The sequence below is a fragment of the Lolium rigidum genome, chromosome 4, assembly GCF_022539505.1.
Source record: "Lolium rigidum isolate FL_2022 chromosome 4, APGP_CSIRO_Lrig_0.1, whole genome shotgun sequence".
In the NCBI taxonomy this organism is placed as follows: Eukaryota; Viridiplantae; Streptophyta; class Magnoliopsida; order Poales; family Poaceae; genus Lolium; species Lolium rigidum.
In genome coordinates this window covers 52008633-52030385 of record NC_061511.1, presented here as the reverse complement: position 1 = coordinate 52030385, position 21753 = coordinate 52008633, and the positions used below count along the sequence as shown (strand labels likewise).

Below are 21753 nucleotides of genomic sequence, written 5' to 3'. Positions count from 1 at the left end.
AAGTTGCAACAATATCATAAAAGTGACATCTACGGATACTAGGCACTATGCCCTAACAATCTTATGACTATTACATGACCAATCTCATCCAATCCCTACCATCCCCTTCAGCCTACAGCGGGGGAATTACTCACACATGGATGGGGGAAACATGGCTGGTCGATGGAGAGGCGTTGGCGGTGATGGCGGTGAAGATCTCCTCCAATTCCCCGTCCCGCGGAGTGCCGGAACGGAGACTTCTGGCTCCCGCGACGGAGTTTCGCGATGTGGCGGCTCTCTGGAGGGTTTCTGGCGATTTCGACTTCTCCCCGTGCGTTTTCAGGTCGAACCCAATAAGTAGTCCGAAGGGGGGCGTCGGAGGCCGGCCGAGGGGGCCACACCACATGGCCGTGCGGGCCCCCCCTGGGCCGCGCCGCCATATGGTGTGGGGCCCTCGGGCCTCCACCTCTCTTGCCCTTCTGGCTCCGTCCATATTCTGGTAAAATAGGGCCTTCTGCATAAATTCCGAGGATTTTCCCGAAAGTTGGATTTACGCACAAAAACGAGACACCAGGGCAGTTCTGCTGAAAACAGCGTTAGTCCGTGTTAGTTGTATCCAAAATACACAAATTAGAGGCAAAACAATAGCAAAAGTGTTCGGGAAAGTAGATACGTTTTGGACGTATCAACTCCCCCCAAGCTTAGCTTATTGCTTGTCCTCAAGCAATTCGATTAACAACTGAGCGATAAAAGAACTTTCACGAACACATTTGCTCATATGATGTATATATTCTCATGCTATGGCTAATACTTAAACAGTTCATAATGAGATACATGCAAATAAGATCATCCAACAGCTATGTCAATCATGGAGAAGTACCAACAATTAATAATAAGCACCATGAATCATGTATATAAGCAGGATTGCAATGTTCATAAGAGAATATGATAAAGTGGTATCTCGCTTGCTCGTATTTGATCGGCAAAACATAAATGCTTGAGGCACCTCTTGAGTTCATAGAAAGACTAGAAGTAGTGATTGTCAAAGATAAAAGCATCAAAGTTATACCACAATCAATCATATTTTGAGACAAGCATATTATACTAAGAATGACAGTCGTGCTCTCAAGATAGTGCTCAAAGAAAGAATGGAGACACAACATAAAAGTAAAAGATTGACCCTTCGCGAGAGGGAAGCGAGGGATTAACATGCGCTAGAGCTTTTCATTTGTAAAGCGAGGAGTAAAATTATTTTGAGAGGTGTTTGTTGTTGTCAACGAATGGTAATGGGTACACTAACTACCTCATCAACCGGACTCCCAAGAGCGGCTCCCATTTTATTTATTTTTGGTTGGCACTCCTTCCAACCTTTCTCACACAAACCATGGCTAACCGAATCCTCGGGTGCACGCTCAACAATCACATACCATGAAGGAGTGCCTTTTTATTTAAGTTTTATTATGATGATGACACTCCCCCCAACCTTTGCTTACACAAGCCATGGCTAACCGAATCCTTCGGGTGCCGTCCAACAATCACAAACCATGGAGGAGTGTCTATTTAAATTAATTAATTCGGGACTGGGAATCCCATTGCCGGCTCTTTTTGCAAAATTATTGGATAAGCGGATGTGCCACTAGTCCATATGAGAGTCCGTCAAAAGTAAATGACAAGGTTGAAAGCTAAACACCACATACTTCCTCATGAGCTATGAAACATTAACACAAATTGAGAAGCATTTTGAAGGTTTTAAAGGTAGCGCATGAGAATTTACTTGGAATGGTTTGAAATGCCATGCATAGGTATTTATGGTGGACACTTTGGAACAACTTGGTTTTCAGGTGTTTGGAAGCACGAGCGGCGATACCGCTCAGTACAAGTGAAGGCTAGCAAAAGACTAGGGAGCGACAAATCAAGAGAGCAGTAACTGTCATAATCATGCTTGCGGCAAAATAAATTAACGGAGGCATAAAAGTGATACAATAACTCTGAAGCAATATAAATCATCGAGGCTTAATTGACTTTTTGTTCAGTCATATGCATGCGTGAGCATGTGCCAAGTCGATATAAATGAATTATTCGGAGGAGGATACCACAATGTCATACTTACTTATGAATAAAACAATGCAAGCGAACATCCATGACATGCTACTCATATTAATAAATTGGAGCTAAACATGAGAGATCATGAACTACTAGACTTTCTCAAATAACATATACCTCACATGAACCAACTAAGCATGCTCATATGGATGAGTATATGTACAAAAATGAAAGCAAATAGAGTTCATACCAGCCTCTCACCACAATCAGATTGTCGTAGATCGTCATTATTGCCTTTTCACTTGTGTAGCTTGGATAATATGAAATGAAAACCACGCTCCAGCCACCGAAGACCATTGAACTCATGATGAACTTTACAAACCAAAGAAGAACAGCAAATATTTTTGGTGTTTTCGAATTGGAAACAAGAACGAAAGAAAACAAGCAAACAAAGCAAAATCTTTTTGGGTTTTCTCATAGCAAACTAACGATAGCAAATAAAGTAAACTAAGAGCAAGGAACCAAATAAACAAATGGTGAAGAGAAACAACAGAAATATTTTTGGTCTTTTTGTGTTTTAGGAAAGAAACAAAGTGAAAACAAAAGAATGCAAACTAACAGAAACACAGAAAAGCAGGATGACGGAAATCTGCCAAATCCTGACAGCAGTACAGAAATCGAAATTAACAAAAATCTTCCATTGCTCAGACCAAAAAGTGTTCAACTAATGAAAGTTAGATAACAACCTGGGGAACGTGCTCAAAAATTGGCAACTCAAAATAACGTTCTGGCTGTGCGTACGAATATTTTTGGTAACAGCCCAGAATATGTTTTTGGACAGCACTTCCCCAAATATCATCTCCCTCTCATTAGAAAACCACTCTAGAGACTAAACAAGTATGTACAAGTATCCAGCAACCATAATGTGCAAAGAATGAGTGATGCCGGTATACCTCCCCCCAAGCTTAGGCTTTTGACTCTTCTTGATCATATATCATCCTCCTCTCTTGACCCTTGAAAACTTCCTTCACACCAAACTTCTCATAAACTTCATTAGAGGGGTTAGTACTCAAAAAACTTTAATCCACATTGGCCCTGTAGTGACACATTGCAAGAACTCAATAAAACATTAGCTACAGCTCTCCACGTCTAGAAAGCCTCACTTAAAGTCCACAAGAGACAATGCAAAAAAAAACAGAGACAGAATCTGCCAAAACAGAACAGCCAGTAAAGACGAATTTTAAAATGGTACTTCCGTTGCTCAAATCAGAAAACTCAAAACTAATGAAAGTTGCGTACATATCTGAGGATCACGCACGTAAATTGGCAGATTTTTCTGAGTTACCTACAGATAAATATGCCCAGATTCGTGACAGATAGAAATCTGTTTCTGCGCAGAAATCCAAATCTAGCATCAACCTTCTACTAGAGACTTTACTTGGCACAACAATGCAATAAAATAAAGATAAGGAGAGGTTGCTACAGTAGTAAAACAAATGGAGGGAGAAAGAAAGAAAGAAAGAAATGTTGTTTAGCTCTCTTATGCATTAAAATATACTTGTTAACAAGGTTGATCAAGTCTTGCTACCAAATAAATTTTATATGACATAAGAAGAAATAAACCTCAAATCAATCATGTTACCTTATATTGAATTGATATGGATCCAATCACAAGAGTTTGATATTCTTCTTTAGGCTCATATATAGGACAATCAATGGATCCCACTTTGATAGTTTTCACATTAAAAATTGTATTGACTCCACATACTTTATCAATCCTCTTGGGAAAATAGACGAGTGTGTTCCTTATCATCAACATTGAAAGTAACCATGCCTTTATTGCAATCAATAACAGCCCCTGCAGTATTAAGAAAGGGTCTTCCAAGAATAATGGACATATTATCATCTTCAGGCATTTCCAACACAACAAAATCAGTTAATATCAAGCAATGTTGAGTAACTTGCACAGGAACATTTTCACATAAACCAACAGGAATAGCAGTAGATTTATCAGCCATTTGCAAAGATATATCAGTTGGTATCAACTTATCTAAATCAAGTCTCTTATAAAGAGAAAAAGGCATTACACTAACACCTGCTCCCAAATCACATAGAGCGAGTTCTAACATAATTATTCTTGATGGAACAAGGAATAGTCGGTATACCTGGGTCTCCAAGCTTCTTTGGAATCTTACCATTGAAGGAGTAATTAGCGAGCATAGTGGAAATTTCCTCATTGGGGACTTTCCTTTTGTTAGTAACAATATCTTTCATATACTTTGAATAAGGAGGCAATTTAATAGCATCAGTCAAAGGGATTTGCAAAAATAAAGGTTTCATCCAATCACAAAATTTATTATAATGTTCCTCCTCCTTTGATTTTAGTTTCTTAGCAGGGAAAAGGCATTTGCTTTTGAACCCAAGGTTCTCTTTCATTACCATGTTTCTCAGTAATAAAATCTTCTTTAGTGTACTTTTTATTTTTAGCATGCTTTTCGAGTTATTTTTCAATTTCTTCTTTATCAGGAGTATCATTCTTATCATTATCTTCCTCATGTTCATTACCACTTTCGGTTTCAGCATCGAAATAGAAATACTATTAGGATCATTAACGAGGTTCGGAGGATTCTACAACATTCTTATGTTTCTTTTTCTTTTTCTTAGATGGAGCACTAGTTTTAGTTAGTTGAGAATCTTGTTCAACTCTTTTGGGATGCCCTTCAGGATATAGAGGATCCTGGGTAGAAACACCACCTCTAGTTGTTACTTCATAAGCATGTTTTTCTTTAGAATTATTTCCCAACAAGTCGTTTTGCACTTTAGTAAGTTGATCAATTTGAGTTTGAACCATTTGAAAATGTTTAACAAGTATCTTAACATCATTGGAGGTTCTCTCCACAATACCATGCAATTCACTAATAGCTCGGGAATTTTCCATTAAATGATTCTCTACTCTCATATTAAAGTTTTCTTGCTTAACAATATAATTATCAAATTCATCTAAGCATTGAGCAGGAGATTTTGAATACGGAATATCTTCCCTAGTAAAGCGTTGAAGAGAGTGTACCTCTATTATGGATGAAGGGGGAGTTATCTCACATAAATCTTCTATAGGAGGTAAATTCTTCACATCTTTAGGTTTAATACCCTTCTCTTTAAGAGACTTCTTGGCTTCTCTCATATCTTCATCATTTAATTTAATCATACCCCTCTTCTTCACTATCGGTGTCGGGGTTGGTTCAGGTGTAGACCAATCATCATGATTCCGGCCTATTTTAGCCAATAATTCTTCAGCGTCGTCTGGAGTTCTTTTCTGAAAACACAACCAGCACAACTATCCAGGTATGCCCTAGACTCAATGGTTAGTCCACTATAAAATATATCAAGTAAATCATGCTTTTCCAAATCATGGTCAGGCTGAGCTCTAATAAGAGAGCAAAATCTCGCCCAAGCCTCAGGCAATTTCTCTCCATCTTCCTGGTCAAAATTATAAATTCTTTGCAAAGCAGCATGTTGAGCACTAGCAGGAAAGTATTTACGGAAGAAAACATTAAGCAATTCTTTTGTACTTTTAATAGAACCAGGAGGCAAATTATTATACCAAGTTTTAGCATCATCCTTTAATGAGAAAGGAAAAATTTTAGCGACAAAATAAGTACGCATCTTAATATCATCAGAAAACAAGCCACTAAGAGTAGATAACTCAGTCATGTGTTCAACAACGACTTTCTTTTTCAGTACCACAAAAGGGTGTTTTCTCAACAATAGCTATATGAGATAGATCAAGAGAAAAATCATAATCTTTATCCCTAATGTTTATAGGAGATGTGGCAAATTTAGGATCGGGAGATAGTTTATATCTAACGGCATGTTACGCAAGCAACTTTTTAATTTTTCTTGCATCGGTAGTAGCATTGCATTTTTCAATAAAATCATCATCAAGCTCTACATAATCTTCATCAAGATCATCACTAGAATATTCAACGGACTCGGGTGAATTAACGGGTGTAGCAGCATTTTCATTAGGAGTTTCGGTATTTTCAATTTGTCTAGACTTAGCAATTGTAGCATCTAGAAAAGATCCTAACGAACCATCATTATCAAGCACGAGCAGAAGCATCATCACAATTATGAGAGGAATTTTCAGATTCAGCAGAAGTACCGAGCATTTGAAGTTTGTGGTGGTGAAACAAGTTTACTTATCACGGATGGTGAATCAAGAGCAGCGAGAGGTACTAAGAGTTGTACCTTTTCTTGTAGTGGATGGTAATATGGCGATCTTAGTATCGCGAGGTTTACCCATGATGGAGAATTTGCAGCGAACAATATCAATCCAAGTGAACTTCCAAATAAAGCTATGCTCCCCGGCAACGGCGCCAGAAAATAGTCTTGATGACCCACAAGTATAGGGGATCACAACAGTCTTCGAGGGAAGTATTACCCAATTTATTGATTCGACACAAGGGGAGACAAAGAATACTTGTAAGCCTTAACAGCGGAGTTGTCAATTCAGCTGCACCTGGAAACAGACTTGCTCGCAAGAGTTTATCGATAGTAACGGTTTTATAGCAGTGGAAATATTGAAATAACAGCAGCGGTGAAATAAAGACAAGCAGTAGTGATTATAGTAAATAGCAGGATTAAAATACGTAGGCACAGTGGACGGATTTAATGGGCGTTGCATGGATGAGAGAAACTCATGTAACAATCAAAGCATGGGCATTTGCGAGATAATAATAAAACGGTATCCAAGTACTAATCAATCAATAGGCATGTGTTCCATATTTAGTCGTACGTGCTCGTAATGAGAAACTTGCACAACATCTTTTGTCCTACCAGCTAGGTGGCAGCCGGGCCTCTAGGGAAACTACTTGGATATTAAGGTACTCCTTTTAATAGAGTACCGGAGCAAAGCATTAACACTCCGTGAACACATGTGATCCTCACATCGCTACCATCCCCTCCGGTTGTCCCGATTCTTGTCACTTCGGGGCCATTGGTTCCGGACAGCGACATGTGTATACAACTTGCGAGGTAAGATCATAAACAACGAATATCTTCATGAATCAATAACATGTTCAGATCTGAGATCATGGCACTCGGGCCCTAGTGACAAGCATTAAGCATAACAAGTTGCAACAATATCATAAAAGTGACATCTACGGATACTAGGCACTATGCCCTAACAATCTTATGACTATTACATGACCAATCTCATCCAATCCCTACCATCCCCTTCAGCCCACAGCGGGGGAATTACTCACACATGGATGGGGGAAACATGGCTGGTCAATGGAGAGGCGTTGGCGGTGATGGCGGTGAATATCTCCTCCAATTCCCCGTCCCGGCGGAGTGCCAGAACGGAGACTTCTGGCTCCCGCGACGGAGTTTCGCGATGTGGCGGCTCTCTGGAGGGTTTCTGGCGATTTCGACTTCTCCCCGTGCGTTTTCAGGTCGAACCCAATAAGTAGTCCGAAGGGGGGCGTCGGAGGCCGGCCGAGGGGCCACACCACATGGCCGCGCCGGCCCCCACGGGCCGCGCCGCCATATGGTGTGGGGCCCTCGGGCCTCCACCTCTCTTGCCCTTCTGGCTCCGTCCATATTCTGGTAAAATAGGGCCTTCTGCATAAATTCCGAGGATTTTCCCGAAAGTTGGATTTCTGCACAAAAACGAGACACCAGGGCAGTTCTGCTGAAAACAGCGTTAGTCCGTGTTAGTTGTATCCAAAATACACAAATTAGAGGAAAAACAATAGCAAAAGTGTTCGGGAAAGTAGATACGTTTTGGACGTATCAGAACCCCAGGGGAATTCAAGCCCCAGGTAGAAAAGGTGCTTTAATTGACTTATTCCAAAAGAATATGCCTAATGTAGTTGGTTTCCAAGAAACCAAAAAGGAAACTATTTCTGATAACTATCTGAATTCCTTAGTTGGTAATAGAATGTTTTCTTGGACATCTTTACCAGCCATTGGCTCTGCTGGAGGCATATGTGTTGGTGTAGACATTGATGTCTTTGATATTATTAGCTGGGAAGTTAGAACCTTTTCAATTTTAGTTGTTATGAAAGATAAAACTTGTGGTCTTATCTTTAGGGTTGTTACAGTGTATGGATCCTCTTATGAGGAAAAAAAGAGGCTTTTATCTCTGAATTACATATCCTCTATTTAGATTATCAAGGTCACCCTATTATGTGAGGTGACTTTAATTCAGTTAGATACCAGGGTGATAAGAGAAATGGTATCATTGATCATAGATGGAGTGATAAGTTTAGTGTCTGGGTGGAGATATGGAGTCTCATGGAAGTTAAACTAGGTAACAGATAATTTACTTGGGGTAATAACCAGGAAAATCTGATCATGTCCAACATTGATAGAGTTTTCTGTAATGTTGAACTTGATCAAAATTTCCCTCTAGCGTCTATTAGAGCTCTTCCCAGTATGGGTAGTGACCACACACCAATTCTCTGGGAATCTGGTTGTAGTTCTACACCCAGAGCCCCCCTTTATAGATTTGAGAAGTGGTGGCTCACGAGGGAAGAATTTAAAACTCTTGCCAGACAAATTTGGGCCCTACCAGCTAGGGGAGGCTCCTCAATTGATATCTGGAAGTAAAAAACTAGGAGGTTTAGGAATCCAAAGGTTGGAGAAAAAATATAGAATCTGAACTTACGAATTTAAAGAAAGACCTGATGGAAGAGTATGATACCTTAGATATTAAATCTGAAACTGAGGAGTTGTCTCCTGCAGAACATCTTAGGTTGAAAGATATTTATGTTGAAATGCATAACCTTTGGCTGAAGGAGGAAGTAAAAGCCAAACAAAGATCTAGAGACAGAGATATTAAAGAAGGTGATAGGAACACAGCTTATTTTCATTCTGTTGCTAACCAGAGGAGAAGGAAAATTCTAATTCAGTCCCTGGATGGGCCTGATGAACCTATCACATATGAGGCAGACATGCTTTATCTATCTACATCTTTTTTATAAAAAACCTTTTAAAAGAGAGGAACCCTCTGGATGTAGGCTAGCTGATAAGTTCTTTTCCACCGATGAGTGTATTTTTGAAACTCAAAACAGAGAATTAGAAGCTCCTTTTACTGAGGAGGAGGTCAAAAAGTCTATTTTTGTCTCCTACTCAGATGGAGCCCCTGGCCCTGATGGGTTCATTTAATTTTTTATCAGCATTTCTGGGACATGTTGAAGGATGATCTCATGGCTATGTTTAAATATTTTCATGAAGGAAAACTTGATACTTTTAGATTGAATTTTGATATTTTAACCTTGATCCCAAAGGAACCTGATGCTAGTAACATGAAGAAATTCAGACCTATTAGCCTTTTGAATTGTTGTTTTAAGATCTTTACAAAAGTCCTGACTAATAGGCTTGCTCTCATAATGGGCATCATCACTTCCATAAATCAATCTGCCTTCATCAAAGGCAAATTCATCTTGGAGAGTGTGGTTACTGCCCATGAAGTCCTACATTCCATATTTCATGAGAAAAAAGAGGGGCTTGTTTTTAAATTAGATTATGAAAAAGCCTTTTATAAAGTTGATGTTGTTTTTCTTTTGGACATCCTCCAGAAAAGAAGCTTTTGTCCCAAAATTATACCTAGATCAAAGCCATTACCACAAATGGCTCTGTTGAAGTCAAACTCAATAATGCTATTGAATTTTTTTTGTAACTGGTAAAGGGCTTAGACAGGGAGATCCTCTCTCTCCCTTCTATTCAATTTAGTAGTGGATGTTTTTACTAGAATGCTAATTAAAGCTTCCAATGCAAACCTCATTCGAGGTCTCTGCTCCAATCTCTGCCCTGGAGGGATTATTTGCCTCCAATATGCAGATGATACCATCCTCTTCTCTGAGAAAGACCTAGTTTTAGCATCAAACCTTAAGATGGTGCTATCTTGTTTTGAACAAGTTTTAGGGATGAGAATAAGCTATGACAAGAGTGAACTTATACCTCTCTGTATTGTAGAAGAGGAGGTAAAAACATATATTAACATCATTGGGTGCACTCTAGGCAAATTCCCCATTAAATATTTAGGTATTGCATTATAATAAGCTCAGAAGGGAGGACATCCAACTTCTTATAGATAAATTTTGAAGAGAATTGCTGGATGAAGGGGTAAATTACTTTCTTATGCTGCTAGATTGACTCTCATATCTTGTCTTGCTAGCATCCCTGTCTATCTGCTTTCTTTTTTCAAATTCCCCAAGTGGCTCTGGACCTCATTAACACTCAGATGGCCAACTGCTTGTGGAATGATTTTGAGGGACATAGAAAGCTCCATCTAGCAAATTGGAAGTTGGTTTGTAAAAAAGGCTTTTGGTGATCTAGGTATCCCAGACCTAGCCAATGTCAACCTCTACATTCTGGGTTCCTGGATAAAAAGATACTCTAAGGATGATGGGAAGCTCTAGAAAACTATAGTAGATGCTAAGTATAGTACACATAACCCCAACATATTCTGTAGCTCTACATCAGGGGTCTCCCAATTCTGGAAGGGTGTGATGTGGGCTGCAGAAAGTGTCAAATTTGGATATACATGAAAAGTTGGGGATGGGAGCAAAATTAGGTTTTGGGAAGATACTTGGTTTGGTACCTCCCCTTTAGCTGTTCTGTTCTTTGAACTCTTTGTAGTTTGTAATGAACAAAACAGAACCATTGCCCAGGTCTGGGATGGTTCTACCCTCATGCTCTCCTTTAGGAGAAACTTCCCTCCCGCCCTTATGCAACAATGGCAAGAGTTAGAAGAGATTGTTTCTAGTATGAAATGATGGTGACTCTTTAATATGGCAATATGAATCATCTAGTGAATATTCAACTAGCTCTCTATATGCCATTATTAATTTTGGAGGTGTTACCCCCATTCATATGCCTGTTGTTTGGGATCTTGTTATACCTCCTAGAGTTCATATTTTCCTATGGCTTCTATCTCACAACAAACTCATGGCCAGAGATAACCTGCTAAAAAGGAAAATGAATAAGCTTGTGTGTTGCATCTTCTGCTTGGAGGATGAAAGCATTGATCATCTTTTTTTCAAGTGCATTGTGGCTAAGAAAGTTTGGCACTTTATTTCTAGTTTCTTCAACATTCAGATTGGACAAGACTATTTGTCCATTGCTAGATTCTGGGTTGCAAATAAAAATCACCTAGTTCTAAACTCTCTTTGTGTTGCCACTCTTTGGTGCATTTGGAAATTCCGTAATGAGATGATCTTTAATAGAAAACCTTGGATCAATTTGCACTAGATTCTACGGATGATCCTCCTTTCGATCATGAGATGGATGATTATTTTCATGGAACCGGTGCTTCCCCTCATCGACCGCTTCTGCGAGCATGCATTGAACGAACTGTCGACGAACTTTAGGATCGTGGGTTGCTGAATGAAGCCCGTCCTCGCCAGGATTCCTGCCCATCTCCTCCAAATGCCAAGAAGAAGGCGCTGCCTGGCACATGGAATACTCCTACATTGACTTTGGAGGCGTCATCCTGTATCTCCCCTGCGATCGCAGAAGTCTGAAGCCCTTTCTTTCCTGAAGTCGGTTTTGGCGTCGCTGGGCTGAGGGTTTTGGAGAACCCTGGGGAAACTCTGAGAGAAAACGTTATCTAGCTTTGCTTTGTCTCTTGTTGTTCATGTTTAAAAGTAGCTAAAGACCTCTTAGGCTTTTGTTTTCGTTACTGTTGAACATCGGGCCAGTTGTTTGGTTCCGTTGTTGTTATCAATGGAACCGGGGAGGTCCTCCCTGTTGATCTAAAAAAAAAGAACTTTGTGAGCACAAAAGAACGAAACATGAGAAAGCTTTATACAACCATTATTGTCACCATCGCCAAGACTAACAGAAGAATTATTCTTATCCTACAACCACAATACTGCAACATTGTGTTCATTGATCCCAAAACAGGAAGAATTAAGATGGGGCTTATAAATAAATTAATCAATTACTGCTAGCTAGCTTCTTCCTTGCAGAAGAGAATAGGACTAGCTGAGCTTAATTCTGTTCCATACACTGATCTCTCTTAGAAGTTTCAGAAACTATATAACAACCCTATGCCTCCCTATGTCGTTCGGGCCTCCTAAAAAACAAGTACCTATCTCAGAAAACTTTAGCTGAAGTTGAAAGTAAGCCTACTGGTTCACCTTTCTGGAAAGGGCTAATGAAAGTTAAAGGGGAATTTTTAGCAGAGGAAAAATTGAAGTAGGGTCCGGAGAAGGAGTTCGATTCTGGGAAGACAGATGGTTAGGTGAGCACCCCTTGCATCTCAGTATCCCCAACTATATAACATAGTCCATCGTAAGCATGATACTGTGGCAAATGTTATGAGTTCAACTCCGTTAAATACAGATTTTCGGAGAAGGCTGATTGGTGATAAATGGGATCAATGGATGCATTTATGCCATAGATTAATGGTGATAACTCTAAATGATGATCAAGATAAGTTCGTTTGGGGACTAACATATTCAGGGCAACTCACCATCAAATCTATGTATGGAGACATGCAAAATGGGCATATCATATACCTTCGTAAATATCTTTGGAAACTAAAACTCCCACTTCAAATTAAGATCTTTATGTGGTTTCTTAGCAAAAAAAAGTCCTTTTGACTCGTGATAATCTAGCAAAGAGGAATTGGAATGGAAATACATTATGCTCTTTCCGTGATGCCGAGTAATTAGTGGAACATTTGTTTATTTATTGTCCTTTTGCTAGATTTATTTGGCGGGTGATTTTTGCTGCATATAATATTCCACCTCCATCCAATATCACAAATGTGTTCCAGAATTGGCTTAATGGAACTGACAAATCTGATAAAGTTAGGATTCGCATTGACGTTTCGGCTTTATGTTGGTCAATATGGAATTGCAGAAATGACATTGTTTTTAACAAAAAAGATTCCACTAATTTCTTGCAGGTTATTCACACTATGGTACACTGGATCCAGCTATGGCGCTTCTTGCTCCCGGAGGACTAGCGGGAGTTCATGGTTTCTGGATGCAACCGCCTTCGAATGATTGCTCAGGATATTTTCTACCAGGCTACTTGGCGGCCTATTAAGAGATTACAGGATGCTTAGGTTGCTTAGCAGATTTCCTTTTTTTGATGGTTGATATTTGTATCGATCCTCGTTGATCTTTAAATTGTAAACTTTGAATATTCAGTTTTTTAAATAAAAGGCTATGTGCATCAACCGATGCAGAGGCCCGGGTGAATCCCATTTCGAAAAAAATGTCGTTCGGGCCTCCAAAGTCCAAGCCATTTTGTTCCATGAATCATACTTTTTCGGCTGGTAAACAGATGACACCTTGGACATGTAAACAATTCTTATATGTGTGTTCGGTCGTTATTTGTCGCATGGATATGCTTTAAATATTGAAAAATTGGTATGTTATAACTTTCTTCATTGCAACTCTAGTTTCATTCTCTTGCATGAGTAAACTGAATATTTTTATGTAATATGCTGCAAATATATTAGTTATCTAACAGTATTAGTTTCACATGCATTGCAGGACGCCATCTATTCACGAACAGAGAGAATATCTCACAGGTGAGTATTGTGACCCAAACCATGGACTCCAAAAACATTTCTGAATCTCATGCACCAACTGGTTTAAAACCTCAAAGCATATACGAATCGGAGGGAAGTAGTAATAATGGAGATTTTACTTAAGGAGGAAGGTATATAGCATCAGCTGTGTACGTGGAAAGGTGACGTGGACAGCACCTACCTAAGTTCCCCTTATCCTATCCTATCCCATACATCAGAAGCCAACATTGCAGCTCAGTTGGTAATGTGCTGACAGCACTATTAGTATGTTGCTGGCTTGCTGCAGATGCCAAACCTCTTCTAGCTACTGTACAGCAGTACAGCACGGCACCGTTGCCTCCCATGGGCATTATGCACTGGCCGCTTGATCGGACTGACCATCGGCTTGCACGGTTTGGATCAATGACATTTCTTTGCAATAGTTTTCTACAAGGCCGCGTACGGTTCCTCTCTTACATCGATCGATCTTCAGCTTCCATGTTATGTTAGTACCTGATCTGACGGTCCACAATGGAACAGTTCTTCAGACTTTGCTGGATAATAAAGGCTGGCGACTTTGTTGAGAATAATACAAGGTTGATGATGTGCATTCCCGAAGTGCATGAGCATGGCCAGTAGAAGCAGAGATGGGCAAAGATGGCCTTTTGGTCCCTCGAAAGCCAAGCCAAGCTACCTGTACCTTGTCTCTGATAGTAGTAGAAGAGAGGACAATTGCTCAGGTATCAGGTACGAACACAACTTGGCTATACCACAATCCTTAATTACCAGTGAATACTGGTGCATGTAACAAATGCTAGAAAGGTTATAGATCTGCATGCATTGTTCAGCTTCAGAAACAAACATCAAAACAACCAAACAGAACTCTAAAGATGTACTCATGTACATACATATATTTATTTGGTTCATCAGATAGAGTTAGCCATGGCTTGATTTCAGAGTGCTAAACAGGAAGGGCATGCTGGTGCTAGCTACCTCCATCATTCTGTATTAGAAACTAGAAATCTCTCTTCGGGAACAACATGGACCTCCATTGTAATCGCCTTCTTCATCGGATGCACATGTCACCATAACACAGGCCAGTCTCGCGAACTCGCCCTGACCAGCAACAACCATCCATCTGAATGATGCGTTGCCTTTCCTGTAAGGCATCCTTGTTTTCCATTCCTTCCCCATTGACCGGAGAATCATTGTTCGACTTTTAGTTGGAAGATGTACGGCTTTAGCATACTTTTGACCAAATTCCTGGTATTATAGAAAAAACAAGTTAGAATGGTGGCTTGATAAATTATGTTGGTAAAATAAGAAAACTTCTCCGTGCAGGTAATCATAGCATAGATATCCGGTTCAAGAAAATAGCATTTGCATGATGCAGCTGCAAGCGTAACTTCAAAAGAAATATACTGTGTTGATAACTTGATATCAACAGTAAACTGGAGACACTTGATAATAAAATCATGCTACTTCCACAAGGATAGGGTAAGAAGTCAAGAGTACAGGTGATTGAGAATCTATTTTTTTTTAATAATACTCTACATGGACTATCCAATCCTACCCTCCCAAATAATAAACCCACAACGAAAACAAAAGGGAAAAAATGTTTAAGAGCCCACGAAAAACTGTTACTACCTGCAGAAACTCACATCCTTTTATCGGCATCACTTAATTTAGTAGTGTTCAGTGGCAGATCAACATCATGGTTTTGTATTACTCCCTCCGATCCATAATATGTGTCGGGGGTTTTAGTTCAAATTTTATCCATAATAAGTGTCGGAGTTTTATTCCAGATTTGTGCAATCGGAGGGAGTAGTACAAATTGAAGATCTTAAAAGAGACGAGCTTACAAATTGGCGGTGCTGAACGCTGCCGTCTTTTCTGAAGCTCCCCTTGATTATTCCTACATACAGCGGATACTTTGATAGGCTAGCTTTCACTCTCTGATCAACTATATCCTTCTGCAATGTAGTTAACTTGGTAAACCGTGGTAAAGAGAAAGGACAATGCTTAGAGGGACCACGACCGCCCTTTCCATTTGGACATCCATGAGAAACACCATATATGCTTAGAGGGACCACGACTTACAAATGACCCGGATGATATTATATGGCGGTTTGGGAGCAAACAAGTCTACACTGCACGTTCGGCATATATGGTCCAGTTCTTAGGGGCCGTCAAAACTGACTTCACCAAATTAGTTTGGAAGGGGTGGGCGCCGGCAAGATGCAAATTCTTTATTTGGACCCTTTTGCTAAACCGTGTCCTCACAGCCGACAAGCTGCTACAAAGGCAATGGGACAATGAGTATTTCTGCCCGCTATGCCGGAGAAATCTTGAAACAGCCACTCACCTATTCACTGAATGCCCCTACAGCTTAAAAGTGTGGGCAGCCATGGCAGAGAGCTTCAACATGAACCATCTGAAACCTTCATGTTGGATTGGCAAGAACATGTCAATCCAAGAATGGTACAAGTCCCTTTCAGATAATCAAACAAAACTTCAAAGAAAAGAGACCTTCCCAGCTACGAAACTGGTTTGTTGGGAATTATGGAAAGAGCGGAATAGACGCATTTTTGAAAAAAAGGGGTTAGCTTTGCCTGCCTTGATCTCTCGAATTAAGGACGAGGCTGCTGCATGGAGACAGTCCGGTGCTCCACTCCCTTTAGTTGCAGTGTATGGAGGGACACCTTTCGATCCGGGTTGATTTTGTTTTTTAGTCTCTTTTTCAGGATGGACCGCTTTTGGCCTCCTACCCCTTTGTAAAAATCTTTTCCACTAATGCAATGAAACAGCAGCTCTCCTGCTGTCATTCAAAAAAAAATGAGAAACACCATGAATGTTGCTTTCCAAGGGTGCATTTCCTCCTGCAGATAATCTCAGATCACAAAAAAGAACACAGGCTAAAATATACTGTTCAAAAAAATATCTGTGTAGAAATGTATGGTAGTATGATACCATGGGAACTCAGAATGTATATGGGATTACCATAACCTGTTGTTGTTCTGACTCTGGGATCTTCTTGGGTATATGTTGGCATTCACATCTTACACACTAAGCCTCTGTTTCTGATACCTCTCGCTCCTATCCACTAGAATTTGGACTTCAGTTAACTTCTTTCTCTTGTATCTCTACTAGCTACAGACTTTTTGTTTGTTTGGTTATGTATGAGAGGTTACAAGGAAAAGCTGTCAAAGACAACTCTTACATCTGAGCAAGTGAAGCACGCAATACCTTAGAGGAAATTGCTGCGTTATCTCTTACCAAACATATATTGGGAGTCTGAAGCAGTTTTATGGTGTCAGGGCCCTACTAGTTTTTATCAGTATGCAAATTCTACCTTCTAGATGACAATGAACTGTATACAAGCTATATGTTTGAGGCAAGATGGAGCATTGAGTATCTACCAGTGTGCAGTTCAGAGAAACCTGATAGTTTGTGCGGTACATAACCTTCTAGTGCACATGTGATTTCTACAGAAGATAAGTGATACTAGCTCTTTCTTTGGCATTATACACAGTGAAGAAATGGCAGTTAGAAAATCAGGACTACAATTTACTTGAGAACACACACTTTATTTATGGAGGTACTCCGGACTAGAAGTAGGTGAGGAATTGATAATCTCATAATGCAAGAAGACCTATTTCCAAAAACTAGGTACTTTCTCACCAGGCAGCTGAATGATAAATCTGAAGCAAACATTTGACATAATACAATGTTCCTATGCCGATTTTTTCCCCTTCAAGTTGGGCCACTAGAACTGGGCCACTATCCAGAGCCGGATGCACATGTTGATGGTAGTAGCAAAATGTATAAGCTTTACTAGCTTACCGAAGATAGATACTAAGGTTCACATAAGCTGCTTTCATTAGAAAATACATCTGGACAATACAAAAGTAAATAAAATCATAGTAATAAAGCAGAATCTTTGATACAAAATATCCAAAATTATTTCAATCATTAAGGAAATATTATTTGAACTACAGGAAGACTTATTTAGGACAAGGTACAGATAGAACTGATACATAACAGATAAAATTCCAACACAAGCTCAATCAAGTAGTACAGAGTCCGAACAAATAAGCTCCCAGACATGCTATGCTTTGCCAGCTGCTGGCTTGTAGTCAATTACGAGGACTTTCTCCATTAAAGGCAAGAGTTCATTTGCATACTCTACATGTGCAGGGTGTTCAATGTACTCCTTGACTCCCTCTGTACTTTCAAAAGTGGACTCGAAGACGTGGGTGAATCCCTGATGCATGTTCTCTATGCTCACATCGGTTCCCCTGCATACCAAAGAAACAACAGAAGAAAACAGAGCTGAATGTCCCACCAGTGATACATTATTTTCAAGGTTGATACGATCTAAAAATGAATGCATTTGAGGGCATAGTGTAAACTGGCAGATAGGAGTTATTCCAATATTATCAAGGAAAGCTTTGATTTATTCTCAAGGAGGAACAAAAAGCATTGCCACAAGTACTGTACATTTCGAGCAGCAATAAACATGAAAAAGTTAACAAAAGTGAAACTATACCTTGAAGACGTCATGGTATATAGGATCACATGCACATCAAACAAAAAAGAAGTTCTCACTCGGATTGAAACTAACAGATCAAAGGTAGGAACAGGTAACGAACTTTTTAAAAGTTAGATGAAAGGAATTACTTGAGCGTAACTGAGATAGGCAAAAATATAGTATTCACTATGATCAAAATTAGTTGTCGCAGATTTAGGCAAAATGTTTCCTAAATCTGTCTAGGTTAATGGAAGCTACAACAACTAATTTGGACCAGAGGTAGTACTTCTCTCACCGAAATCCACTTGCTGAAACAGCTTAGCTTAAATGTTAGTTTGACTTTACTGAGTTGACTACACAGGTTCCCTTCTGGATCCAGGAGAAACAGCTCGCTTACTACTTCAATTCATTAGTTTACATCAATCACATTGGTTCCAAGATAGTTGGACACAGACGGAGGAGTGTTCTAGATTCAGAGCAGAAAATCAGACCAGGCACAAAGATCGTCAAGCACATGCCGGGCGTAGCACGAGAGCAGTGATTCAGAAATGTGCAGGTTACCAATTAGTCGAGGACCAGCTAGGTGCAGCCCGGGCAACAAAAGAAGTTTGCATATATCGCACGCGCATATTAAAGAAATTTATGTTTGGGAAGGTTAACGAAGTTAGTACTACTTGAGCAGAACTGAGATTGGCAAAATATTAATACTCACTCAGATCCATAATCGACAAGTATTATGGTACGCCTTTGGCGTACTCTCGAAAAAAAAAGATCCATAATCGACAAGTATTATGGATCGAATGGAGCACAATTTTTCTCCACGGGATCTATTTGTTTATACTGTACTGAGTTGACTAAACTAGTTTCCCAGCTGGAAATAACTCGCTTACTACTCCAGTTAGCTCTTCTAAATCAATGGCATTGGTTCCAAAACCAGATCAGGCACACAATTCGTCCAGCACCTGCCGTGCGCTAGGCCAAGCAGCAGACGCGGGCGTGGCAAGTATAATCGCGGGTGTAAGACTACATGCGAGAATCAAGGGATGGTGGGTGCTGGGAGGTACGTACCAGTGGAAGGCCTTCATGGAGGGGACGGCGTCGACGAGCGCGGCGTATCGGCGGATGAGCCCGTCCAGCCGCTCCGGCGTCACCTCCTCCTTGAACCGCGCGAGAAGAAGGTGCTTCACCACGCCGTCGCTGCTCCCGGCCGCCGCAGCCATCGTCGTCGGTTTTCTTGCTTGCTTCCGCACCGTCGACAGAGCTTGCTTGGTGGCCTTGCTGAGACCACCGCTTTATACAGTCCACTTGGGGCGGTTGGTGAGACGAGTATTTTGGAATACCCAGCTTGTGAGCCGATCTCAGATCTGGGCTTGGTGGCCGACAGGCCGGCATGGAAGGTCAACTCGGATGCATCAAACACAGCTCGAGATTTTAGAAAAAATTAAAACCTTAGTATATCTTTCTTTTCCAAAATCCTGAAAACATATTTAAGCACATATAAATGTTTACTACGTGACATACACTAAAATGGGAAATGTGAAGACCAAACAAAATTTTCCAATTGTTTTCTAAGAATCAAATTTCTGGATTTCCTTTAGGCAAAAAATAAAATTTATTTTTCACCAAATAAATCAAATTTACTAATCTATACCATAATTTATTTATTAAAAAAAATAATTTTATTTATTTATTGAAGAAACATGCCAGCGCACCAGTTTCGTTAGACTACCACTAAATGTGACTGATAGCCCCAAAAAAAATTCATGAAAATAAAGACATTCAACTTGATTTGACTAGACTTAAGACTTTATTATGTTTCCCTGAGAAAGAAAGTGAATGCTTAGAAATGCCTCTAATCTAAGAGTTCAGCACGTGTTATCACCGGATTTTGGCCAAATCAGGAGATGGGCCGTAAGTGAAGATGGGCTTGAAGAATATACACGTGAAGCATCTTTGAAGCGGCCTTGCACGAAGAATTTGGGCTTAATTGCCCGTGTATCTGTAATATAGTAGATCGTATCTTAGTTTAGATTAAAAGATAGAGTTTAACCCGTGCACGGTTAGGTGCACGTCCAGATTAGAAAGTCCCTTGGACTATAAATATGTATCTAGGGTTATCGGAAAAGGAGGACAATCACGTTCACAACAAACACAAATCAGGCGCATCGCCACCCCTTCTTTCGAGGGTTTCTCCCGGGTAAGCATCATGCTGCCTAGATCGTTTATTCGTTTACCTTGTGTTGCTCGTACTGAAGCGTTGTTGATGGCGAGTAGCACTATTTATCGTAGATGTTTTGGGGCTTGCATAGGTGTTTTTCTTGTGCATATCTGCTTAGCTGTGCCGTCCCTCAATATCTAGCTGCCCTTACACCTATCTAGGTGTAAGGGCAGCATCTTGCTTGTTCGTTACTTAGTAGATCCGATCTGTTATAGTTGCTCCTTGTTCTTCAAGGATTAGTTTAATATCCGTATGGTTAGACCTTGCAAACGGGTTGAACGATCCGGTAGTGCGTTAGGTATGGTTTGTTAGTCCTAAGAGGGATGTTCCGGGAATTAACTTAATGTTGGTTTTTAGGCCTCTTTTAGGGTTAGTTTTTCATTATCTTTCGTGTCTATTAGGCTCAACTACGCGTAGGATGTTCCGATCATACGGTGAAAACCCTAAACTGTCGTAGATTGGCTTAGCTTTGCTATGATCAAGCAGGATCCCCATGTCATTGAAAATCCAACACGAACCATGGGGCGATCGGCTCTTTGAGCCGATCCGCAAGGCAACCTGAGAGCCGATATGGCTCGTATTTAATGTTTACGTGTCTGCCATGCAGGGAACTAATCGAAGCAATCCAACACCTTCCTGGCCGGTATAGGTCGGGTGGCACGCCCTTGCGGCCGCCGGGTCGTGTGCCGGAGCATTTGCGGGACGACGTCGAGGGACCGGGGCCCGCCGCCGCCTTGGAAGCCTCCCGGCTCTTCGTGTTGCTTAACCACCGCTCGCCGGTGGGTTTTGGCAGAGCAACACATTCTGGCACGCCCGGTGGGACATCGGGACAATCTTCCGCAGCAACCACGTAGACATCTGCGTCTCAGATGGCGGAACCAGTCAAGTATGAAGATCTGCCTTCTGAGCATAAGAAGAGATATGATGAACTCAAGGCAATCTTGGAAGCCGATCTCATCGGCGCTTTTGAGAAAACCCGTTCGCACGGGATCAAGTTCAAAGGGTTCCAACCCGAAGGCGCGCTAGATGGACTAGATCTATCTCTCCCTTCGGACGAACGTACCAGAGCCTCGCGACGGGAAGCCAACTATGCCGTTGCTCACTCTCTTCATCGGCATGCTGAGAGCTTGGTGAATACTCTGGAGCGTGTCGCGCTCAATGTGGTGCAAGAAGTCACGAAGCACAAGTACTCTCCGTCAGGTCCTGCTCTAGGAACTCATCAAGGAGAGATACCGCTCTACACAAGGCCACCACTGCAACACACGTTTGCAGCTCCACGGCAACAAGGTTCACCGGCGTACGTCGTCTACAAGGTTGGAGGTGATCCGAGCGACTACCAATTCTGTATGATCCGCCCAAGGAAATTCCACATGGATACGTGTGCACCTACGTGCCGGACTCGCAACAACTCGGATGACCCAGGTCACGACGAGGAAGGACTCGCCACGG

General features: G+C 40.8%; 1 protein-coding gene across 1 annotated transcript; it reads right to left on the bottom strand.

Moving 5' to 3' along the window:
- Positions 1–17494: 17494 nt before the first annotated feature.
- Positions 17495–19385, bottom strand: LOC124708866 (stress-response A/B barrel domain-containing protein HS1-like). The gene is made up of 2 exons (XM_047240505.1): positions 19155–19385; positions 17495–17853 (listed from the first exon to the last, which is right to left on the bottom strand). Exons 1-2 carry the CDS (start codon positions 19304–19306, stop codon positions 17664–17666), a joined length of 342 nt encoding a protein of 113 aa, XP_047096461.1. The 5' UTR covers positions 19307–19385; the 3' UTR covers positions 17495–17663.
- Positions 19386–21753: the final 2368 nt, after the last annotated feature.

What these genes read in the sequence shown, in the direction of transcription:
- LOC124708866 (XM_047240505.1), bottom strand. Translation starts at nt 19,306, where the DNA reads ATGGCTGCGGCGGCCGGGAGCAGCGACGGCGTGGTGAAGCACCTTCTT. An exon ending in TCCATGAAGGCCTTCCACTG is followed by an intron (nt 17,854 to 19,154) that starts GTACGTACCTCC and finishes TTTGGTATGCAG; the next exon opens with GGGAACCGATGTGAGCATAG.